This window comes from Phacochoerus africanus, chromosome 4, assembly GCF_016906955.1.
Source record: "Phacochoerus africanus isolate WHEZ1 chromosome 4, ROS_Pafr_v1, whole genome shotgun sequence".
Lineage (NCBI taxonomy): Eukaryota > Metazoa > Chordata > Mammalia > Artiodactyla > Suidae > Phacochoerus > Phacochoerus africanus.
Genome location: NC_062547.1, coordinates 103423100 through 103449379, shown reverse-complemented (window position 1 = coordinate 103449379; position 26280 = coordinate 103423100). Strand labels below are relative to the sequence as shown.

At 40.4% G+C, this 26280-nt stretch overlaps 1 protein-coding gene across 14 annotated transcripts in view; it reads right to left on the bottom strand.

Moving 5' to 3' along the window:
• CAST (calpastatin) overlaps window positions 1-26280 on the bottom strand; it is a 124129-nt gene that overhangs the window by 23610 nt on the left and 74239 nt on the right. For 13 of the 14 annotated variants that reach the window (XM_047778341.1, XM_047778344.1, XM_047778343.1 and 10 more), the window contains 13 exons: window positions 25937-26020; window positions 21443-21511; window positions 20166-20264; window positions 18595-18675; window positions 17894-17932; window positions 17326-17418; window positions 17094-17186; window positions 15609-15710; window positions 12324-12407; window positions 11281-11328; window positions 6760-6855; window positions 4331-4423; window positions 88-186 (listed from right to left, as the gene is read on the bottom strand). In XM_047778341.1, the coding sequence (XP_047634297.1) occupies window positions 88-186; window positions 4331-4423; window positions 6760-6855; window positions 11281-11328; window positions 12324-12407; window positions 15609-15710; window positions 17094-17186; window positions 17326-17418; window positions 17894-17932; window positions 18595-18675; window positions 20166-20264; window positions 21443-21511; window positions 25937-26020 (1080 nt within the window). The remainder of the gene's footprint in view (window positions 1-87; window positions 187-4330; window positions 4424-6759; window positions 6856-11280; window positions 11329-12323; window positions 12408-15608; window positions 15711-17093; window positions 17187-17325; window positions 17419-17893; window positions 17933-18594; window positions 18676-20165; window positions 20265-21442; window positions 21512-25936; window positions 26021-26280) is intronic. The other variant, XM_047778340.1, reaches the window with a different exon arrangement.

Here is a 26280-nt window from a genome sequence, read left to right as displayed (position 1 = left end):
CGGGTCGTGTGTGATGAGAAATTTTTAAAAAATGACTGCCTTATTTGGGAGTCAGAGCAATGAAGGATGGTTCCTTTCTGCCCTTACCTTGACTTTATCCTCCACAGACTTTCCATCTTCTGGATCTGCTTCCTTTTTCCCCAGGCTTCCAGCCAAGGCTTCTACAGCATCATCTGGCACCATGCCCTTTGAAAAGCACATCCAGGGGGTATACTAAGTAGAAGGTTAATCACTCCTCTTAAAAGAGACTACAACAAACGATTCCGACTAGCACATCCTTATCTGAGGCCTCAAGGAGAAGCACATGTCATCTTTTCATAATTTGAAAAATCAACTGAATTAGAATAGAATCTATGTTTAAAGAACCTAAAGTATTAAAAGTTAGGTTAAGTTTCTTATGGTCAACATTCAGTGTGTGTAATTTAATTATGGACACTGAGAAACTTACAAGACCTAATCAGTGTTTTGGTTTAGAAATAAGCGAGTCAATGGAATGGCTAACACCACAGAGAAGCTGAAAGCCCCAGGAAAGAAGAAGGAAGTGGTCTTTCTGTGATTTTTCCAGAGATGACACAGAAGAGATTTTCAGAAAAGCCCCAGAGAGGTCTTTCTTCCCAATGAAACAGGATGGCGCATCCTAGAGACGATGGCTCTAGCTGAGCCTCTTCTGAGGCACAGAAGCTTGTGTTCTCCATGTGGCTTCTGCTGGTTAAAGTGGACTCATGCCAGTCAGGTGACAGCCCAAGAAAGACTAACCGGAGCAGAACAATGAGAACAGCCTACCTATGGCCCAGTTGTTGAAAATGAAATGTGATCCCTGCGACATAGTGAGCTCCAGTCACGCTATTTAAAATGAAACTAGATGAACACAGAGCATAAATGGTATAAAGGGGAAATAAAGGAGAAATTATGTTTGCGCTCAAAGACAGGACTAAATCTGGCTTTTTCCAAACCACAGATCATAATCCATACAGTAGCAACTTATAAAATCAATTCAGTAATTAATGGCCAGGACTTTTTTTTAATAAGATTTGTTGTTGTTGTTGTCTTTTTAGGGCCACACCTGCGGCATATGGAGGTTCCCAGGCTAGAGGTTGAATCAGAGCTCTAGCTGCTGGCCTATGCCACAGTCACAGCAATACCAGATCTAAGCTGCATCTGTGACCTACACCACAGCTCACAGCAACACTGGATCCTTAAGCCATTGGGTGAGGCCAGGGATAGAACCTGTGTCCTTATGGATACTAGTCAGATTCGTTTCCACTGAGCCATGACAGGAATTTTTTTTTAACGAAAGAATAGAAAATAGAATACATCATGCATATCAAAGATAAGTGCCATACACTAAACTATTCCTTCTACTGTGTGGACCCTAGGGTAGCATCAATGAGTTTCCTACTGTTGGTGTTGGTCAAAAGTGCAAAAGCCACTGAATTAAATAGTCTCAATGTTTATTCTTATCAAAAGCTATGACCTTTTTAACCTAATTCCTTCTCAGCTTCTCCCTTAAAGAGACCCTAAAATGCATTTTGATTTATAACTGGAAATCTAGGTCTCACTGGAAGTATCATGTACGTTTGCATTACTTTTAACTGCTGCGTATAAAGGAAACTGTACCTTTTGACTTTTATCAGTTATTTATCTTTTGCACAGGGGAAAATAAATTACAAGTGACTAAGATTTTTTTAAAAAATTAAAAATGGAAAAAAATGTGGAATACCTTTTGGAATTTTAGAGTAAAAGTGTCTTTCTGTTTTATATACCTTAGCCATCCCCACCTAAGTAAGAAAAGTAGGTTTTCTGTTAAGCTTCACCACAAAAGAAAAGCTCTCCAGTGAATAAAGGGCAGCTGAATGGAAAGTGATTTATCACCATCTAGTGGCTGGACATTGTATAGGTTTTTATTCCCGAGGGGAACAAACATCCCTGATGCATCCAAAAGGCTTGGGAGTATAACTAGGTAAGAGTTGCAATAGGGCCCAAATTTTAGCCCAGCAATCTGAACTGCTTTCTGATCCACACTTACTTATGAGTCGCCTGCTCACACTTAATTGTTTTCTCCTACTGTCTGCTGTAGAATCTTTGCAAACCCTGCTTCCCAAGCCTGTGCCCTTTGGCTCAAGAAATATGTGAAAAAGAGTTAGAAACGCTAGAAGGAGCAGTCTTAAGAGCTAAAGAATCTGGAAGTAGGCTTAAGGACTGGAGCCTGTATTTCTGTTGTCAAATTGAGAGTGAGAAGGCAGGCCTCTGGATCTGCTCAATAAACTTTCTTTTTCTATAAACTGGAACAGCAGAGGGCAGACACCCCTCTCTCTGTTAGGCTTTCTGTTTTTTTTTTTTTTTTCTTCACTGATCCTTCAGCCTTTCTTGAGTTCTCTGACCTCTGTCACACACTGTGGCTATCCTTTCTGGCTCTTGTGGATGTCATATGCTCAGAAATGCCAAATGACCTCAGTAATGATAAAGTCAGCAACTATGATAACCAGAGTCAGGGGAGTAGAGGCCCAGGAAAGGAGGGCAGAGAATGCAAAAACAAGAGCTCCTTTTTTTTCTGTCCACTAAAAATCCAATGTTCAAGTCTCTACAGTCAGGGTAAGGTTGGGAAGGAATCAACTGGGCTTTCTAAGGCCCTGGCAGTTCCGCTTGGCACGAGAAGTAGATGACACGTGTTTAGGTCACAAGAGTTCTGCCCTGGAACACTGGCTATTGTCCTTCTGATTCTAGTCACTGCCTCTGCCCCTTGTCCTTCACCAGCCTCTTCCCAGATTCTCTCCTCCTCTCCTGTTCTATCACTGTGACCTGTGGCCTGGCTCCCACGATGTGTAAGTTTTTGGAGAGTACCTCAAGACTCCCCCACCAAACACAGCAGGTCATGTCCTGTTTCAGGCTAGGAGCGAGTCCCTGGACTGTTGGGTGTATTTGCCGTTGGCACCCGGGATGCACCTACTCCTGGGTGCCAACGGCAAATTCAAGTCCAACTGCAAAACCTACTCAGGGCACCCAGGACATGTGTCCTACACCTTTATCAAGGCCCCCTTTTCTCATACAACCAAATGCACATATCCCAAGGACCCCACGTGTGCCACACCTCTGTGCTGGCCTGTCCTCAACTTACGATTCTCCCCAGGAAATCAGTGCCGCTCCCACTGCTCGGTAGTATCCTGTCCTCCACCTCAAGCCTCTCCTGGATCCTCCTGGAAAGGCGCTCCTTGCCCCCATGTTCCTTCTGCCCCTTTTCCATCTGAGAACAATCAAACTGAACTGTAAGCTTGAGACCTGACCCATACCCACACTAGACTGGAAGGGAGCTGAGAGCAGGTGCCCCATCTTTTGTCCCAACTAAGGTTCTGTAAAGTTAAGTGAATGGCCCAAGGTCAACTCAAAGTTCATTCCTCTCATCTGTATGAGAGAGATGATCAAAAAAGATGAGTGTCCTTGGGCAAATTTAATGAGAAGATATGGCAGAGCAGCGAGGAGAGGTTAGTTATTCAGAATGTTGATTCACTAAGTCTATACTAAAGAAACTTAGTTCTACCGGCTGTTATTCTCTGAGTCAGATTCTATCTACTAATGGAAACAAACCTCACTGAATTCAAAAGAAAAGAGATTCTCTAGTTACTTATCACTTCACATGACAACTGTCAAGTGAGAGAGGGGCAAGAGAGGAAGGAAAAGGAGAGGACGTGAGTCCATCTGCCCTCCCCTCGCGTGGGAGAAGGGAGGAGATAATGATGAAGGTGCACATTATTCCACCAAGAGAGCCAGTAAAAAGTAGCATCGAGCTGTTTGTGGGACTCCCGATCGGCTTGAAAGACACCAGCAGGTGAAAATTATCCACCACAGCTGAGCAACTAGAAAGAATCTCAGAAAGTAAAGACAAAAACAAGAAACACAGGAGTTCCTGTTGGGGCTCAGTGGGTTAAGAACTCGACATAGTGTCCGTAAGGACGTGGGGTCGATCCCTGGCCTTGCTCAGTGGGTTAAGGATCTAGCATTTGTTGCAGCTGTGGTGTAGGCCTGCAGCTCCGGCTCAGATTCAACCCCTATCTGGGGAACTTCCACATGCCACAGGTGCGGCCGTCAAAATAAATAAACAAACAAGTAAATAAATAATAACAGATTGCAGTAGGTGAATTCAAATTTTAAACTTGGCCTGCATTTCTAGCTCCTCCCTTTAGTTTGAAGGATGGAGGATGATATAGCTTTCTAAGATTTAATTTTTATTTGTTAGAATAAAGTAATAGGGTGGTACCACACAGCAGGGAGGGCAGCTGAGGAAGAACATTACATTCTGAACAAGACATCCGTCTGTGCCCAGAGGATCACTCACCGTAGCTGGCTTTGGGGGTGCCGACTGCACACAGCACAAGGAGGTCCGAGACACGGCCTCTCCCACAGGAGTAGGGGCAGTGGCCTGAGACTCCTGTGGAAAGAAAGCAGGTATGATGACAAACTTTTGGAAGTATCTGGTTAGTAAAAACTGAACAACAAGTGGACTAACAATGCACTCTGCTATACTACATGCTATGAACATGATTTTTCTTGAATGCTTAAGGATTGTGAGTAAGTATATAAGTCAGGGCCACATTAAAACTCTTGAGCTACCACTACTTCAACTGGGTTTCACCTCTTACCATAGGTAGGTAGGTTACTTCTGAGACACAGTCTCCACATCCGCAAAATGAGAATAACAATAGTACCTACATTTCAAGGGTTGATAAGGGCTTTTAATGAGATAAAGCATGCTAAGTGCTTTGCACACTACCTGGTAATACAGCAAGCTTAATTTCTATTTATTGTTATTTATATTATTTGCCATCATATAATATATAACAATAATATACCAACCATATAATGCAATATAGTATTTATTTAAATACATCAGTTTTATAAATCTCAGAGAACCTTGTAAATTGTAAATAGTGATGCACAAATGCAAGGTATTAAGACTATCCCAGGGGTTCTAAAAGTGAGGTCCCTGGACCAGCAGCCTCAGAACTACAAAGAAACTTGTTAGAAATGCAAATTCTTGGGCTCCATCCTAACATACTAAATGAGGAATTCTGGGTGTGGGGAAAAGCCAGCTGTGATTTGACACACCCTCTAGGTCATCCTGATGAATGCTAAAGTTGGAGAATCACTGTGCTATTTTGTCCAACAGTGAAATTTAAAACTTTTCAAACGTGATTGCTTTTGAAATTTCAAATTTCAAGAGTGATTGCTTGGAGTTTCTGTTGTGGTGCAGCAGAAACAAATCCAACTAGGAACCATAAGGTTGCGGGTTCGATCCCTGGCCTCGCTCAGTGGGTTAAGGATCCGGCATTGCCGTGATCTGGGGTGTAGGTCACAGACTCGGCTCAGATTCCACGTGGCTGTGGCTATGGTGTAGACCAGCAGCTGTAGCTCTGATTAGATCCCTAGCCTGGGAACCTCCATATGCTGCAGGTGCAGCCCTAAAAAAAAAAAAAGATAAAAAAAAAGAGTGATTGCTTTTAATTTAGACATTTATGGAAGCCTATTCTATATGCAAAGCTGCTCCGCAGATATAATTAATAGTGCATGAACACTTCTTTCAAGGAACTTGCTATTTAAAAATATGTATAGGAGTTCCCATCATGGCTCAGTGGTTAACCAATCTGACTAGGAAACATTAGGATGCAGGTTTGTTCCCTGGCCTCGTTCAGTGGGTTAAGGATCTGGTGTTGCCGTGAGCTGTAGTATAGGTCGCAGAAGTGGCTCGGATCCCGCATTGTTGTGGCTCTAGCATAGGCTGGAGGCTAAAGTTCTGATTCGACCCCTAGCCTGGGAACCTCCATATGCTGTAGATGTGGCGCTAGAAAAGACAAAAAGACAAAAAAATAAATAAATAAGTAAATAAATAAATAATATGTATAAATGTTAGAATACAACATGAACACTTCTTTCAAGGAACTTACTATTTAAAAATATGTATAAATGTTGGAGAACACAAGGCAAACAAGACCTGCTTTGTAACAAATGCCTTAACAGGGATATACAAAGAAAGCATGACAGGCAGCCCCCTGGTGTGTTGTAATTTGCTTAATAAGAGTTGGAAGGGTGGTAAGGTTTGGGATGTCAAATGCAGGAGACAAAGGTCATATTTTAGCAGGGCCTTAAAGGGATGACTAAGATTTTAGTTGATCTAGAATTTAGAGAGAAGGTTATTCCAGGCAGAAGGAACCACATGAGAAAAGCCATAGAGACACACAAGCACTTACTGTCATAATTTAGGGATGAGGGGACACATCTTGACAGGAAAGGAAGCTGGGTTCTAAACAGATGAGCAGGAAGTTTCATTTTATAGGGAATGAAAATCTCCTGAGGGCAGGAGCAGGGGAATACTATGGCTACAAACATGCTTGAGAAACAATAATGCTGGTGGACACACAGGATGGGCCAGAAGGAGATCAAAGATAGAGGCCACGGCCATTTTGAGGTGAAGGGTGATGACAACTTTAAGTCAGTTACAGAAGCAGGACTGGAAAGAAAAGCATGGGTGTGAATGCTTTCCTGAAGGAGTAATTACAGGACTTAAACTGCAAGAATATCAGGGTTAACTTGGGAAAAGAAAGCACATCCAGAAATAGGCAGGATGAAAATTGCATGTAAAAAAAAGAAAAATGGCATAACGGGCCACATCATGTTAAAATAGTTTTAGTCTCAACATTTTTAAGATGATAGAAAAACATTTAAAAGGCAACAACCAAAACTAGAAATCTTTCATTTTTAGAAACATACTTTTGTTTTTTCAGTTGGCTTAGATTGTTTTTCTTTACGCTTAGACTGGTCAAAATCTTCTGAAAGTTCATCAATGAGTTCTGATTCACTCAGGGGCTGTAATATAAGAAATGTTATATAATGTGAAGAGAATTATTTTTATTTTGATAAAAGAAGCTCTCAGCAAAGAAAGTTTTCTGGTTAACATATGTGAGGTCATACTTTAGGATCTAAAATCAAAAGCTAATTTATCCAGGGCATGTGTTTCATTTTGTCATGCTACAGGCTTCTGCCTCGGCCTGATGAGCTGAGGTGTTGGCGCAGCCACTTCATAAGAGGAACTTTGGTCTGAAGTGCCAGGTGCAAGTCCTCTGCCTGCAGTACCATATGAGAAAGTGGAACTAGATGAAGCACAAAAAAAAAGCAAATATTCCAGCATTGGGGCTGGAGACAAGATGGTGGAGTAGAAGGACTCAAGCTCATTTCCTTTCACGAAAACAGCAAAACCACAACCAACTGCTGAACAACCACTGACAAAATAGACTTGAAATTATCAAAAAAGATATCCTACACCCAAATACAAAAATTAAAACACAAAGAGACAGTAGGACATAAGCTTTTGTGACATAAGCAAACCCCATTGCTGCTGGGTGGGTGACTCATAAACTGGAAACACAAAATAGACTTGACACTACCAAAAAAGATACACCAACTGGAAACTACCAAAAAAGATACACCAACTGGAAACTACCAAAAAAGATACACAAACTGGAAACACAAAATAGACTTGAAACTACCAAAAAAGACTACACAAACTGGAAACACAAAATACACTTGAAACTACCAAAAAAGATATCCTACACCCAAATACAAAAATGAAAACACAAAGAGACAGTAGGACATAAGCTTTTGTGACATAAGCAAACCCCATTGCTGCTGGGTGGGTGACTCACAAACTGGAAACTAACCGTATTTCTCGGAGACTCTCCCACAGGAGTAAGAGTTCTGAACCTCACACTGGATTCCTCAGCCTGGGGGTCTGGCATTGGGAGGAGGAGCTCCTAGAGCATTAGGTGTTGAAGGCCAGTGGGGAGATCTAGAGGACTGAGGGAAACAGAGACTCCATTCTTGGAGGGCACACACAGGATTGCATGTGCACTGGGTCCCAGGGAAAATAAACCTTTAGCCAGACTCATCAAGAAAAGAAAGGGAGAGGGCTCAAATCAATACATTTCAAAATGAGAAAGAAGTTACAACTGACACCATGGAAATAGAAAGGGCCAGAAGAGACTACTATAAGCAACTATATGCCAATAAATGGATAACATAGAAGAAATAGGCAAATTCTTAGAAAGATACAATCTTCCAGGAATGACCAAGGAAGAAATAGAAAATATGACCACTCACATATTGGTCATTTCAATTATATTGAAATTGAAACTATAATTTAAAAACTTCCAACAAACTAAATCCAGGACTGGATGGAGGATAATGTGAGAAAAAGAATATATATGCCAATTTGCTTTATAGCAGAAATTGACAGAACACTGTAAATCAACTATAGTAAAGGAAAAAAAAAAAAAAACAAACTCCAGGGCTGGATGGCTTCACAGGTGAATTCTATCAAATGTTTAGAGAAGAGTTAATTTGTACGGAAACACAAAAAGCCCTGAATAGCCAAAGCAATCCTGAGAAAGAAAGAGAGAGCTGGAGGAATAAGGCTAACTTCAGACTATACTACAGAGCTACAGTCATCAAAACAATATGGTACTAGCATAAAGACAGATATATAGATCAATGGAATAGGACAGAAAACCCAGAAATAAACCCATGAACCTATGGTCAAATAATCTATGACAAAGGAGGCAAGAATATACAATGGAGAGAAGTGGAAAGTCTCTTCAATAAGTGGTGCTGGGAAAACTGTACCACTACATGTAAAAGAATGAAATTAGGACACTCTCTAAACCATATACAAAAATAAACTCAAAATGGATTAAAGACCTAAATGTAAGACCAGATACATAAAATTCCTAGAGGAAAACATAGACAGAACTCTCTTTCATGTAAACTGCAGCAAAATCTTCTCAGATCCACCTCCTAGAGTAATGAAAATAAAAATAAACAAATGAGACCTAATTAAACTTAAAATCTTTTGCACAGCAAAGGAAACCATAAACAAAAGACAACCCAAAGAATGGGAGAACATATTTGCAAACAACTGACAAGGAATTAATCTCCAAAATATACAAAAAACTCATGCAGCTCAACATCAAAAAAACCCAAAACATGCAAAGAAAAATGGCCAGAAGATCTAAACAGACATTTCTCCAAAGAAGCACACAAATGACAATAAACCCATGAAAAGATGCTCAACATCACCAATTATTAGAGAAATTCAAATCAAAACTACAGTGAGGTATCACCTCAAACCAACCAGAATGGCCATCATCAAAAAGTCCACCAAGAGTAGAAAAGGGAACCCTCCTACACTGTTGGTGGGAGTGTAAATTGGTACCACCACTGTGGCAAACAGTATGGAGGTTCCTCAAAAAATTAAAAATAGAACTATCATTGTAACTCAACTGTAATAGGAAAAAAAAATCAAAATCTTAAAAAATAAATTAATTAAATAAATAAATAAAGATAGAACTACAATATGATCCAGCAATCCCACTTCTGGGCATCTATCTGGAGAAAACCATAATTTGAAAAGAAACAGGCACCCCAATGTTCACTGTAGCACTGTTTACAATAGCCAAGACATGAAAGCAACCTAAATGTCTATTAACACAGGAGTGTATTAAAGAAGATGTGGTACATACATACAATGGAGTATTACTCAGCCACCCCCCAAAAAAGAAATAATGCCATTTGCAGCAAGATGTACGGACCATCATCAATACTAGGTCAGTCAGACAATGAAAGACAAACATCTCATGTTATCACTTACATGTGGAATCTAAAAAATGATACGAACAAAGTTATCTACAAAACAGAAACAGATTCAGTCTTTGCAAACAAACTTATGGTTTACCAAAAGGGACAGGTGGTGGGGAAGAATGGATCAGGGGACTGGGCCTGGCATATGCACGCTCTTGTATATGAAACGGATGGTCAATGCGGACCTGCTGTATAGCACAGGGAACTCTACCCAATATTCTGTGGTAACCTAGATGAGAAAAGAATCTGTAAAAGAATGGATATGTGTCTATGTGTAACAGAATCACTTTGCTGAACAGTGGAAATTAGCACTGTAAATCAATTGCACTTTAATAACACTTTAAAAAAAGGAAAAAAAATGTCATGCAACAAATAAGGAATACCAAACACCTCAGCACCACAAAAACGTTAATGATTTATTTAGTTGAAAGGTTTTCTGATTCTTCAATTTCACAGCAATTTTGCTCAAATAAAATTGCACTGGGAGTTCCCATCGTGGCGCAGTGGTTAATGAATCCGACTAGGAACCATGAGGTTGCGGGTTCGACCCCTGCCCTTGCTCAGTGGGTTAAGGATCCGGTGTTGCTGTGAGCTGTGGTGTAGGTTGCAGACGTGGCTCGGATCCCGAGTTGCTGTGGTTCTGGCGTAGGCTGGCAGCTACAGCTCCAATTAGACTCCTAGCCTGGGAACCTCCATATGCCGCTGGAGTGGCTCAAGAAAAGGCAAAAAGACAAAAAAAAAATTGCCCACTCATTCCAATGGAGACCTGTATTACAATTTTTTCTTATGTGATTGATTTTTCTACTTCCTAATGACTTCCCTCATGAATAAGTCAGAGGAAACAAGGATCCCATACTCCTTTCTTCTGACTACATGGTATCTTGGCAGGAAAGTTCTGCTATCCCTGATTTCTTTGGGTGAAATGAACTTAGTGGCTTCCTGTAAATAGTCAAAATCTCTACAGACCCTAATCTATGATGAAACGTTAAGTACTCCAGAAGCTGTACCCCAAAGCTGAACAGACTAGTTTTGACTCCTGGCCTTGCTACTCGCTGGCTGTATGACTTTGGGTTATTAACAGAACTCAAGTCTCAATTGCCTTATCTATAAAATGGGAATAATAGTAGTGCCCTCCTCATTCAGCAAGGACTCAAAACGGTAGCACACGAACACCATTTAGCACAGTGTCAGGCACACAGTAAGTGACTACTGAATATAGCTGCTTAGTGTCATCATGACAGGTAATTATGCTGGTTAACATCATATTACATAAAGGCAGTACAGAATCATTAGAGCTTTTGGTGCTGTGATTGGGATCAAACCAAGTGCTAAAAACCTAATTTAAGGACCCTCCTGACATCAGCTCCTAATATTCAATAAACATTACCTAGAAACTTGTAACCATGTAGGGATAATTCATGAGGCTAATAGTCAGGAAAATATGTAAAAAGGAGTCAGAAATAGAATCCAAGTGTTGCTGTCAGAAGTTCCTCTCTTCTTAATACTAGGCTGGCATGCAAGTCTCTGCCAATATTGTCTCAATTTATACCTTATAGTTCTATTGTTTTTTAAGTATCAGAAAAAAAACCTCATCCTAACCTTGGGTTTTTCTTCAGCCTCTGGCAAGAGTGGTTTTCCATCTTTATCCTGTAAACAAAATTGAAAATTCACTTAAAACGAAATAGAAAATTTTTCTTTCTTATCACATTAAGTTTTAGGAATTTCAGGATATGAGGAGATATTTTTTCCCATGTACCTGAGTGAGTTTCTGTTTCAAATTAATTTTTAATAAAGTATCAGAAGAATGAGTTGAACTGGAAAAATCAAGAGACTAAATGCTATTAAATATAATGCAATTACTTTTCTTTAAAAGAAATTTCCATCTTTTGGGACAGGGAAGTAGAATTTTTAAAAAAGTTCTTTGGCAAGAAAGACGCAGTGACATCAATGAAAGACAAAAAAAAAAGTTTCCATTTTCCAATTCAGGGTGAAGAGGTAGATCTCGTTCCTATAAAACAGTTTTAGCTTTTTGGTAGGTCTCATTTCTGTAAAACTGCTTTAGTTTCTGTAGGTCTCATTTCTGTAAAACTGTTTTAGCTTTTTGGACACTCACAATTTAGAATGTTCCTATAAAATGAGAAACTTTGCATTCATAAGCATCACAACTATTTTCCATCATTTGTTTATGTGTATTATTTCAAAGCTTAACTATACATATAATTACAGGAATAAGTCCACCATCCTCACATCAAACCAAAACCAATAACGACAAAACCACCTTTCACTGAGGATGCTGGTAAATCACTGTATATTTATCTATCACTTAGAAGATCTATATGCTTCTATTCATATGGCTGATAGAGAAAATATGATTCCCAAATTCGTCCTTTAAAGTTAAAGATCTGTATCAAGCATGGTTAACAGATGAAACACTTGAATTAATGACCACATCGTCACTACTTAGAAAGCCCTCTTTTGAAGTGTCCCACTACAGAGGACACAGAATAAAGGGTTCAGGGTTTTCAGAGTTAATATCTGAACTAGGACAGAAATGTCCTTAAGCATCACGGGACAGACAGGACAAAACGTAATGTGAAGACAGCGGACTGAGCTGCTGTCATGCATCGTAGCTGACAACGTACCATGGCTGGTTTCAATCTATACTCTGGTGGGACCGTTTCGTCATCTTCACCACACTTCTTTAGTTTCTCTTCTTTGGCTTTTGCCTGATGAAAGAGGAGGAAAAAAAAAAACACATTTGGATAACACATGTAAAATAAGACATCACTCTGCATACCCCCTGAGTGTCCTAGAGAAGACCAAATCAGATTAAGGCACCTTGCGAGCAGCTAGGAGGAAGGCAGTGAAGGGTGACAGAGAAAACAACACAGCCAGGAATTCTGGGGAGGTGCCCCTGCCTGGTCTCTATCACCCTGCGAAACCACTTAAGACCTTCTTTGGCTTGGTTCCTTCAGCAGCAAAATGGGGCTACTAAGAATCCTTATCTAGCTCACTCATTTATAAGATCACCAAAGAAAAGTAAATAAAATACCCTTTGAAGAAAGTTAAACACAGTGCACAAGTTAGTTGCAATTGCTTTAAAGACATCAGTCTTACTCAATGATGCCGTTATTTAAGGGGGAAAAAAACAACCAATTCTCATGAATGTCCAAAACAATTCAGAAAAGCGTGAAGCAGCCCATCGCCAATCTTGGCTTGATCCACAGATAAGTGGTTTTACTTCTTTTAAAGGAACTCCCTTCGGTAACACCAAGATGTCACTGGACTACTGAAGCATGAACAACCAAACGCAGAAGAAATAAAAGCGCAGGTCCATAGAAGATCTCTGGCTTCTAGGATATAACATTTATATTTTAAACTACTGCTGAGTAATGCAAAGTTCCATGGAGCTTAATAATTTGTACCTATATCGAGGCAAGGATTTAAATCACAAACTAAGGAACTCCTGGCACAAAAGAATGTGTGGAGGTAAGTACTTAGCTGATTTCAGCTCACTCTATCACGGCCATCTACATCTCAGCCTAAGACTATGGTTCTCCACTGAATGCTTAGTTGATTGGTTAATTTTAAAATGTGTATTGAACACTTTTTTTATGGCCACACCCATGGCATATGGAAGCTCCTGGACTAGGGACTCAATCCCAGCCACAGCGGCAACCTACACCACAGCTGCAGCAATGCTGGATCTTTTAAGGCAATGTGCTGGGCTGGGGATTGAACTCATGCCTCTGCAATGACCTGAGCTGCTGCAGTCAGATTCTTAACCCACTGTGCCACAGCAGGAACTCCTGAATCGTTTTAATAAGCCAAATACTCTTCTAGGCTTTGGAGTAATAATTTTATTGTTCTATAGAAAGATAATTATCATTAAGGGATGAAGGGATTTTTAAAAAAAAAAAATTCTGGTTATATTCCTCTACAGGATATAGAGGAAGTCCTATTATATACTGGCACTCCTCAATTCAGGGATTTGTGAGGTCTCCAGCTATAAACAGTCTTTATGAAAGGGTCACCTGTATAGGACTGTTCTCTCCACTTGGACTTGTGGTCAGTGAGAGCCACACATGCACAGTTAGATCCTTTCTATTCCTCTTTTATCTTTACATTCCTTAAACTCTGTGGTTTCTATTTAGTAGCAAGTGAAAACAAACATCCCCTGAATTGAAACAATACCAGACTAGGGGAGATGAATAAGGAGGCATCACTACAGAATAAATATCTTACATTATGATACATTATAACAATGACAACCAGGCATGGAACTCTTTTCTGAAGCATTATCTGGTGCAGAGCATGCTGGAGTGGCCATGGACTCCTACAGCCTCTCATTGACTATATGAGCCATCACATCAGACCATCCAGGAAGAGTGAATTCAACAGATACTGAAAATTCAGCTTAAGGTCCCAAGGGATTGGAAGATCTTCTTTATACATTTTAGATAATTAAACTAGTGGAAATGAGTGGAAAAGTAGAAACTCATGGAAGGAGCAGAAAAGTTCTTTTTTGCTCAAATTTTAGGAGTTGGCCAATTTTCTAGAGGAAATTTAATACACTGATATGCATCCCTAAATACAAACTGCTTAATAAATAATGTAAGATTTTAGTCAATCTACGAGTCTTTTTGTTTTGGGATTTGTCTATACTTGCCCCTCCCAAATTACCATCTTATTAAACCACCCTAATTCTCTAGAAATAGCCTGAGGCAGAAGCGCCACTGGCTGGGTGGCTGCCACACAGCCCTTGGGTGTGGACCCCTGAGATCCTGCCAGAAGCACCCTTTTCCTTGAGACATTGTGCGCCTCGCATTGTGTAGTAACTAAAGTTTCCCCTCCTCCTGATACATTACGATACATTACTTGGTCCTGGAGGACAAGGACCACTTCCCCCGCTCCCTTGTGTTCGCCTTCGTAAAGCGTGTCCTGCCACACTGTGCCCAGCGAGCCCTCAAAGAAAGTCGAAGAGAGAAACTGGCCCATGTCGGACCAGGACGGTCCCAGACTCAGGGAGTTGCTAGGAGTCACCGAGACTCAACTTCCCCAGTGACTCAGAACAGGAAGTGACAGCAGAGGCAGCAGCATTGTGACAGCGACAATGGCCAGCTCCTGCCCTGAGCTGACAGGCTGGCGCTCCTGAGGGTCCCTCCACCACAAAGCCTCCCAAGGGTGCCCCCTGGGGCAGCTCTCTGCTCTCCCGCCTCTGCCTGGCACCACCACTCACCACCTGGCCCAGGACTCAATTGAGCAATTCTTTAAATGTTAATTTAATCTGAAAACTTCTTTTCACCAAATACAAGCTTGCTTTGGCTCAGAAGGCTGTAAGGTCTTGGCATGTCATAAGATAAACACTCCCCACTACCATACTCTATAAACATATAGCAACTCCAGTTATAAAGTAATTGTTGCTTGACTTTAATTTGAGACCAGTTTTCAACAGTTTTCCCCATAGCTATAAAATAATCTCCCACCCTATCTGCAACCATATCCCTCTCTCCTTATAAAGAAAGAAAAGAAAGAAAAGCACCTGGAACCCTTCTGAAAATACAAATTTCCAAATTTCATCAGAGCAAACAAACCTGCTTCCCATGAGGCCACTGCCTCTATGTTATCTTGTTTAGTCTGGTGTCTTAATAACTGGCAAGGGAGATTAGTGTTGCTTTTAAATATTAATAAAATTCTAGATGGTTTATACGATAAACACTCAAATATCCTTCCTAATTTGCTAACTCCCCAGAAATAAATAGCTAAATTAACTACCAGAAAGTAAGGCAGAACCAAGAACAATTCTCTTTAAATCTCTGATAAAATTAAAATGGTGCAAGAATTCCACACATGTATGATGCCTTTGGTTTTGTCACCTTGCAACCTGCAGTCTAACAGGCTTTGTACATGAACTCCAAGGTCAGTACCTCATCAATTTCCTTAATGGAGCTGAGGTCAAGCTCGGGTTCTGACTTCCGGCTGCCCAGGGAAGCTGACAAAGCCTCCAGTGCTTGATCACTCATCGTGTCCTGCAAAAATAAATTTTGTAAATTCAAAGAGAAAACATCTCCTCAGCCCAAACAATCCGCTCACCTCTTTGTGAAATTCAAATTTTAAATCTCTAAGAATGAACTGTGGACTGGGGAAAGACTTTATAAAGGCAATTTTATTTGAAACCTTGCAAAAGAGAGAAAGAAAAAAGAACTTACCAGTGAATGAAAATTGTGGCTAGGACAGACCCGTTTCTATAGTAACAGTGCTCTCAGGGGCACACTTTGCCTCTTATTTAGCAAGCTAGAAGTGTAACTATAATAACTTTATTATAAAACACTCATATAAAAAGAAAAGCTACAAGAAGTAAACTTTCACTATCCTGTTTCTCTTTTTCTAAAAATGTGTCCCTAAAAAATGGCTTCAGACAGCCCTGTCCTTCAGCACAACAGGAAGCCCAGGAAGCAGAGAGCTCTGAAGTGTCTGAAGTGGGCCCCACTGCCGCCTTCTCCAAAGACACATTGGCTGAGGGCTGTAGGAACTCCCGCTCTCAGGGGTGTGGTGCTCTCACTGCTCCCCCAGCCAGATAAAAAACAAACTGTCCACGCCAGGAGCGAGAGGCAGAGCTGCACCAACAGAAACTGCTGCTTACATTATCTGCAGGTGGGGCATGGTTTCTCATCTAGCCCAGAGTCACCCCCCCCCCCACACACACACCCCTTTTTTTTTTGGTCTTTTTAGGGCCGCACCCAAGGCATTTGGAAGTTCCCAGGCCAGGGGTTGAATTGGAGCTACGGCTGCCAGCCTACACCCCAGCCACAGCAAAGCCAGGTCTGAGCTGCTTCTGTGACGTACGCCACAGCTCATACAAGATCCTTAACCCACTGAGTGGCCAGGGATCAAACTTGTGTCCTCATGCATACTAGCCAAATTTGTTACTGCTGAGCCACATGAAGGGCATTCCTTTTATTTTTTTCCCCCAGAGTCACCTTTTGGGATCCACGAGGATCAAGGCAGAGCTGACTGCCTAAGAGAAGTGGACAGAAGCAGCTACAATGCCCCCTCGTGATTCACAGGGCTCAAATGCTTTAGGAAAGTTGAAGATTTGATGCCCCAAGCAAGAGTGCAGCTGCTCTGGGGTCCTGCCCTTCTGAGCAGTAGAATCTTGAGATAGTCTTACTCCACAATCAAGACAAGTGTGCTGAAATCACCCACAAGCATTTGCAGAAAGAGAAGGCCTGCCTGGAGATGACCGAGTGAACCCTGACTGGTTTCACTACTCCACACAGGACCAGGAGCGCAAAGACACTCATGAAGTGTGATGCACAATCGGACTTCTCCCGAATCAGCTCCATAAGCCTCAGGAAAGCATCTGCTGTCAGGCGGACCATGCTTTGTTGCAAAGAAGTAATGATTTATACCTCTTCCACCCTTCTTTTTTTCTCGTGGGGTGGAGCAGCAGCGCTTTTGATTACCCCAACAGACTGAGCTTTCAAAACCTCTCCAGTAGATTTCTGAAAAACAAAATAGAAAAGATTTGACTTAGAGATGAAGGGAATGTATGAATCAAATTGTGATAACCAGAACTAAAAAGGTGTCTTCAAGTTTGAGATGGTTTCTAACAAGTTTCCTTCATTATATTAAAAACAATACCTCTTTCTCGGTTTTCTTCCCATCAGCTGTAGGAGAACTGCAGGTCAAGTCTAATGACAAGGCATCGATGGCATCATCGGGCCCCAGGGGTTTCTAAAGAAACACGCAGCATGACAGGTAACACGGGGCAATCACATGTGGAAATGATTCAAGTAACAGATCCAATTATAAACCCAGCAAACAAAGAACATGCTTTGGCAATTCCTTTACTAGCAAATGAGATGTTTAGTAATACAGACAAAAGCCTCTGTTTGGGAAGGAATTGAGTGCTCAATAAATATTACTTTCCTGTTTTTTTTCTCATATTACATGTTAGGACAGTCTCATCCTATTTTTATTAACATTTATTTTAGCCTAAAATTTTCTTCTTCCCAACAAAAAACTTACGAGGGAAATGAAAAGGCATTGTCAAACCCCATGCTCACCCCTTTTCTCTGATCAGATGGAAAATGCATCTGATTTAGAGATTTAGTCATAATCCCAATACACAGAATTGATAACACACTCCCCCCAACCAAAGACATAAAAATGTTAACTCTGATCTTGGAAGACATCTATGTAAACTCACCGAAGTGTCTGGAGGAGGCACTGGGATCCCTTCTTTTTTCTGAAACAAATATTAATTTGAGGAGGCTGAGAAGGCACAAGTAATGCTTATGATCCACAAAATGTAGAGCTCAGTGATTGCTGTAGGTTGCATAGTGTCTTTCCCCAATTCCTATGCTCAAGTCTTACCCTCTAATACTTCAGAATGTGACTCTATCTGAAGCCAGGGCTTTTAAAGAGGTAATCAAGGGTCAATGAGGACATTAGGATGGGCCTTCAATCAACATGGGCCTGTGTTCCTATAAAAGGGGGAAATGACCTAGAGGTACACGTAGAGAAAAGATGACGTGCAGATGTGTAACTCATAGAGAGGAGATGGGGAGTGACTCCACACACAGCAACCTATAAGACCCAGGAGAGAGGCCTGGAATAGGTTATCTCCTCTCACCTGGTCTTCAGAAGGAACCAAGCCTGCCCACAACTTGAGGCCAGTCTTCTAGCCTACAGAACTGTGAGATGGTATGTTTCTGTTGTTTAAGCCATCTTGGCTCTGGTAGTTTGTTATGGCAGCCCCACCAAACTAACGTGGTGAGCTTCAGAGTAATGATAGTATCATAAGCCCATTATAATTTCTAAATTTAAAACACTCAATATATTGATGTGTTAAAATTGTAATTCCAGAAAAGAAACAGTAAACTATAAATGAACAATTATTTAACTTACATCCAACAATTCCCTATATTTTGGAGGAAGTGTGACTTCTCTTTTACCCAATTCCTCTATATAGGTAGAACTCATTGGATCCTAGAAGAAAATTATACACATTGGGATATTAGTTGAGAATGTTATATGCATATTATGAAATCAAAGCACTATTCCATTATTAATTTTATGGATCTATTGAGATGAAGTATAAATCACTTAGAAGCCAGTATTTTACAAAACTCTGAAAGTCTAAGTTTCCACAAATACTTGCCCATATGTAATTGGCTTAACCCATAAATGATACTATAAAATATTCAAACCAGTATATTAAATTGGATTCTCATATAAAACACATTTTATGTTAAAATAGTTTTCATTATTTAATATTTCTCTACCTTTAAAAGATCAGTTAATAATTTCTATAAAACTCAAAAGATCTAGTTACTTCCTACGTAATTATAAGAAAAAAAATCAGATGGAGCAATGCCTCTTTTTTTTTTAGTACTTTCCAAATTCCTCTTCCTGTTTTCCAGAGATAGCCACTACCCTGAAGTTTATCATATGCATCCATGTAAAGTGAAATCTATTTTAAAACAAGTATTCCACAGGCAGGTATTTATAAATAAAAAATATCATTATTTTGCCCATTTTCAAGTGGTATATAAATGGTATCAAATTCTATATATCGTTGCATAGTGTATAATTTTTATTCAAAATTATGTTTTTGTAATGTATCCATGTTGATACATAAATACCCCATTTTAACCACCAAAAGGATTCCACTATATCATCCTATCTCCTGTTGAACAAAATCATTTCCAAATGTTTCACCTGTTCTTAGAATTCTTTATACACCTGGGCAAGGCTCACCCCGGGACATGGAGATGCTGGGTAAAGACTAACACACATCTTCCAGTGACAGCCCCAGGCTCTAGGCCAGCTGTCAGAATTTTACAGTTCTGCCCATCAGGAGTGTGAAGTGGTATGGCTCTCTGTTTTTCTATCATTTTCCAGTTCTTAGGGAGACTTTCCTGTGTCTACTGGCCAATCAAATTTTCTCCTAATTTTCTACTGGGTTCTATTTTTCTTATTTTTTAAAACTCTTCATAAATTCTAGAAACAAATCCTTTGTTAGATCTGTTGCAATATTTTCTTATAGTCTATTGAATGCCTTTTTCTTAAATACCAAGGAACACAGGATTATCTTGCTATTTAGGTATGAACTGAGGATGGTAAATATCTAAAAATCAAAATGAGTTCAAGTCAGAGGATGGAAATATCTGTGAATCAAAGTAAGTTCAAGTCCTTTGGATTTAAACCTCAAAGATAGAATCTAACTTTTCATGATCCAACAGGCTGTATTCCAGCTCCTCTCAACAGAGACAATCAGTGTTTGCTGATCAAATCAATGGAATCACAGAGCTACCATAAGCCAGTTTCCATCCCCAATACTAATTTGCAGTTGCTACTACTGACACTGACATGATCACGTTTCGTTGCAAGTGACAGAACACTACGTATTCTTTCATATGTCATGACTGTGACCTATTAGCTAAGTATCCATCTTTACAGACATCAAGGTCACACACCAAAACTTCAGGTCCAGTATATGTTGTATTATCTTCTTCAGTTTCTTCAGGTCCTCCTAAAGTGTCTATTAAGTCATCCAAAGCAGCATCCATATCTGACTGGAAAAGAAAGAGAGCAGGTATTTAAATGTTATTTGTGATACATATTTCCCTTTGGATTTTAACTACTAAAAAAATATTCTATGTAGAAAAACATCAAACACCAGAAGTTCTTCAATTATCAAAATGGTTAACATCTGGTCTTTAATAGAACTTAGTATTTAAAGTCCCAGAGGACAGACTCTAGGTTGGCAAGCTAGAAAGCCATATCTGGGTTAGAATTTCAGTAAGTCTAAAGGCATTAACTTATATGAACAAGTATAAAGTTCATTAAGCTGCCAACCACTGTACTAACAGAAAAAAAAAAGAAAAAAAAACAAAATACAGAGAATTATGATCATGTTGCTATATGCAAGAGGAGAAATGTTGGGTATTTTTTGCTTATCAGTTGTTTTCATATATTCCATACATATATGTGTGTGTGTGTGTGTGTATAAAGAATCCCAACAAAATCTCTATTTGGCACCACTTCCAAATAGAATATATTTCAAAAATGAATTGCCTCGTATTCTTTTGTGGATTTTTTGGTTTATTTACTTCCTTTCCTGAAATTCCCTGAAAGGGACGTTAAATTTATAAAAGTGACAGTTTATTCTGTCAGTAGGGGCTTAAATCAGAAATAAAGATGAAAGCGTGCTTCCATCTTATTCTTAAGGTTAAGAATGATTCATTGTGAAAAATAAGCTGCATTTAAAGAGGAAAACAACAATCAAAAGAAAGACCCTTTACTGTTTAACTCAGCTGAAAAAATTATTGTTTCCTTTTTTTTTTGCAACTACCACATTCCCACTACAATTTTAGGAACTCACCTGATTGTGTGATAAAGCTAAAATGTGGGGCCTTTTAGCTTTAGACTGATTCAACTGGGAATTTTAGAATGAAGCTATGCCTGACATTCTTGAGAGTACTTCTGATTAAAGAATATACATTTGCATATAATTATAAACTCCACAAGATGTTAACTGGAGTTTCCAGAACAGAGGGCTATAATATAAAATGTTACAATTATATGTGAGACAAATCACACTTTCAATCCAGTCATATTCACCTAAAACACTGATTCATTAAAAGGTCTTTTAAGTTACCCTCACCTCCTGCTATTTGCCTTCAAGAAATCAGATCCTGATAAATACAGACTCTGAATAAATCTATGAAAAAACGCACTGCTATTTTCATACCTTTCCTGATGGTTTACTTGATTTGGATTCAGCTGGTACAGGCGACGTTAATGATTTATCATCTTTTTTCTGGTGGGGATTCAGAGAGAAATAAAAATTCTTTATTACATACCTTTAAAAATTCATTAACATGACATATTTTTAAATGAATTCATTATACTGTTAATAACATTTATCATATACTGAATATCTGATTTGTGCCAGACACTGTCATATGCGTTATATCCTTTTTCAGAATGGCATCAATAATATTCATCTCATGTCAGTGATGTGGAAACTTCTCATTCAGGGAGGTTGAATAACTTTTCCCAGGTCACACAGTAAAGGACAGCACCGAGATTTGAATCTAGGACTGTGCATCTCTCCCTCCCTGCTCTTGGCTTCTTTTTTCCAGGGCACACAGCCATCTTTGCAAGACACCTGAGAATTCTTTCTTATTACAAGCAGCCACTACTTCCAGCCCTTGACTTCTTGGTCTTTACCCACACATCCAGACCTCCACACCTCTTGCTTTGGCATCTCATCACCCACTCTTTCCTTAATTTTCCCCAAAGGAATGTCCCTCCCAGCACCACTTCAGTTGCTCCATCAATGATTGCCAGTAACTTTCCAATCCACGATTTCTGTGCCCTTAACCAAATACAATCCTCTTTGAGGAATACCTTGGCGAGCACCCCTCTCCTGATTCTCATCTTGCACTTAGCCACAACCATCTGGATCCATGCTTGCATCTGTGCCCTCTGTTCTCTGCCACCTCCAGCCTCTCTTCTGCTTTGCCTCCTGCCACACATCCAGTGTGTCTGTTTCTGCCTGTGCTGGCAGTCCTGAGCAAATCATTCTCTAGGGTCAGGAGCCAAACACTTTCAGGACCAACAGTAACTAAATGGGTAAAGTCACCAGGTTTAAGACAATAGGAAACTACTGAAGGTCTCGTGCTGTCTTGGTTTGCACACCTGCCCAGATGCCCTGGCTGCACAAGGCTTCCAGCAGGTCACTGCTCCTTCTGAAACTCTCTCCTCAGGACAGTCACAGCACCTACCACAGGGGGTTGTGAGGATTAGACAAATCCATCTAGTAAAGTGTGAGAGCCAGTGTTTGGTTAAGTGCTATGTATGTATTTGATGTGCAAGTTAAGTGCTAAATAAGAGATGGTTGCCATTGTTATGTTAGAGATACTGTTAGGACCACCAGGTGGACCCTGGTCTTGGCAACTGACTCCACTTCCTTGATTCAACTACAACCTTGTGCAAATATTCATTCATGTCTGCTCTACCCTCCCTCCCTGCTTCCCCCTCTCGATTGGCCTGGACTCCAAAACCATGTCCTGATTTCCCTGCTACACATCTTTCTTGGGACACCTCAAACACTTCAATTCCAAAGGCAGGCATCACTTTTTCAACCCACCAATTTCTTTTTGACCTCTGTCCGGCTGTCAGGTGCTCACTGGGAGCAAGTGCACAGCTTAAGGAAGTGCTCACTCTCATAGGTGCTGGCCCTGTACTGGCACAAATCTGCCAGGGGTGCCTTCCTTGCCTCATCTTAGGGTTACCCACCCAGTTCATTCAGATGCTGAGGCCCCCCAGGTTATCTGAGATTTTACTTCGCCTTTGCCCACTGCAGCCGATCATTTCCCAATACCTCTGCAACGCCTATGGCATCACTTCCCACTCCCTCCAAGTTCTCATTCAGTCTAAATTCATTCAGACTCACCAGCACTACTGAGAGCCCCTGACAAGCCTCCCACCTTCTTATCTCTATTCCATCTCATCCCAGCCACTGTGGCCGCTTAATCCTTCTGCAGCATCACCCCATCTGTTGTCTCAGTTTGGAGATCCCCGGTGGATCAGCGGGTTAAGGATCCAGCACGATCACTGCTGTGGCTCCAGTTTGATCCCCGGCCTGGGAACTTTTGCATGCCCCCAGTGGAGCCAAAAAAAAAACACAAGTGCATTTCCTGTTCTCTCGTCTTCAATGTCTATTTGCAGCCGGTTGAATCACTGTCATGTGGATTAACACACTCAGCCTTCTCCATAGCAACTCCTCGACCTGTCTTTCTGGTCTTAGTCTCACCACTCGCCTCTCCTGTGCTCCATTCACAATGGAATGCACTCTGTGCCCAGATCACATTTTATATTTTTTTCTGGCTTGTTATGGTTTGCAAGCCCTCGATCCTAGCTATCCTTCCATGCCGGTCCTCTCGGGTTCCCTAAACCAGACACAATCCCTCTGTTCCTGAAACCACAAGCTCCGAGGGTTTTCATCTGCCTTGAATGCACTAATCTGCCTTGAATGCAGCCCCAGGTACACAGGCTTCTCCTATCCCTAGAGGGGCCGGTCTGAAGCTCAGTGTCCTGCAGAATCAGACTACAGATTACAGGGCTTAAACATGCAAGGGACTTAAAATGAAAAAGCATATCTGATCAATCCTATTCTCTGAGAGACAAATCCAAGGCTAAGAAAAGTGAACTGAATTTCCACAAATCACAGCCTAAGTCAACACATTGCAGAATTCCATATAAATCTCGCCTAATTTTATTCTTGAGATTTCACTGATAACCCTGCCTAAATAATACGTGGCATACATTTTCAAATCTTGATTAAACTTAAAATATATTCTAAGAGATCAAATCCTCTGATAACCCTGCCTAAATAATACGTGGCATACATTTTCAAATCTTGATTAAACTTAAAATATATTCTAAGAGATCTAATCCTCTGCCTTAAATCTATTTTCCAAACCATGGCATCTACGCATCCCTCATCAACACTAGAGCAGCGCCTCGACTGTCTTTCAGGTCTTAGTCCCTGGTGTGGGGGCAGGGATCTCAAGGTATGCACAAAATTAAAATAAATTTTAAAAATTAAATTAAAATTTTATTTTTTAGTTTAAAATTTTTTTAAATTAAAAAAAAATTCATTTAAAAAAATTTTTTTTATTTCCCCAATACATTTTTTTTTCTACTGTATAGCATGGTGACCCAGTTACACATAAATATATACATTTTTTTTTCCTCACATTATCATGCTCCCTCATAAGTGACTAAACATAGGTCCCAGGACCACACAGCAGGATCTCATTGTTTATCCATTCCAAAGGCAATAGTCTGCATCTATTAACCCCAAGCTCCTACCATATGACCCAGCAATCCCACTCTTGGGCATATATCTAGACACAACTTTCCTTAAAAAAGACACATGCACCCGCATTTTCATTGCAGCACTATTCACAAGAGCCAAGGCATGGAAACAACACAAATGTCCACTGACAGATGATTTAATTAGGAAGATGTGGTATATATATACATGATGGAAAACTACCCAGCCATAAAAAGAACAAAAGAGTGCGATTTGCAGCAACACGGATGGAACCAGAGACTCTCATGCTGAGTGAAGTAAGTCAGAATGAGAAAGGCAAATACCATATGATATCACCTATATCTGGAATCTAATATACGGCACAAAAATAAGTTTTTTTAATTTGAGTATTTCCATTTAAAAGTTTATGTGAATTTTGCCATCATGGCCATGGGATATCTGCATTCGTTTTTGTAAAAAATAATGTGCCTTTTCCCTTTCAAAATCTGAGAAAAACTGATGTTTCAGGGAGTCAGGTCAGACTTTTATCCTGTGGCTTTCCTTAGCATCTGGTCTGCAAGGAGATACTGCTTCCATTTTGAGAAGCAGGAAAATAGACACTACTTTTTTTTTTTTTTTTCTGTTTTCATTCCCAGCTTCTGAACATTCTTCAGTGAGTTACTTGTGGTTTCAAGAGAAATAAGTACTAGCATTTCTAGGGTGATATGGCTTCCAAACTGATTACTAACTTTGACCGCTAACTCTGTGTTGCTATGGGTAGAAATGATAGACTATTTCTTGTGTTCCCTTTTCAGGCTGGAATCTGAAGTAGCTCTTCAGAAGATCTCAGAAAGGTGCCCCTCACTGGCCAGCAGGGCACATATACTCCGTCCTGAGAGGGCTTGTATGATGCTCCTCTGAAAACCTCCTGTATCAATTTATGTCGGTGTCATGGCAGTACCTGACCTACTAGTTTCAAGATAGCAGTGTCCCAAGTTGAAGGCTGAAGGTAGTGCTTATTCAGATGCTCATGGCGGTTTTATGTGCTTCATTTCAAACCCATAAATCTTGAAGGCAGGATCTGCGTCAACTAACACTTTAACTTCGTTGGTACTGATACCAGGCCTTATACGAGGCAGTGCTCAGTAATTACTGAATATACGAATCTTAAAATAATGTTTGGTGTCTTGTTCCCTCTATACCCTTTAGATGCATGCTCCTCTTCATAAAGTTTCACATATGAAGCATTCAGTTTTAGCAAATGATGGGCTGTTTGAGTGTGGCAGCACCAGAGCACTGAATGGTTAGACAGAGCCAGACGCAGGTAGAATGAGGCTTCACTGAGCGTATGTTTCTCATAAAAGAGACCTGACGAGCATTATGGCCCGTGTACACGTTCCATCTTTTCTGGGTGCTTACCGTGTCAGCTGGTTTGTCAGATGCTGCAGATACACCAGTAACAGTAAGTTTTCCATCACTGGGGATTGGGTCCTGTGGTTTAGCCTAAGGGTAAAAGATTGACAGAACTAAGTACCTCTGAGTGACTATTTTTAAGATCATACATTTCAAATGTCACTACTGAGCCAGTCTCTCCCAGAGAAGGGTCATAGCTTCTCCTGAACATGATGCAGGGCTGGTCACATCAAGCTGGACTCAAGAGCTTACAGAGCCCATGCAGGGAACACACACAGGGGAAGTGGGCCACGTAGGCACGTACCAGATTGTAAAGGCTCTAGTCAGTTGTTTCCACAGGAACCCACTGT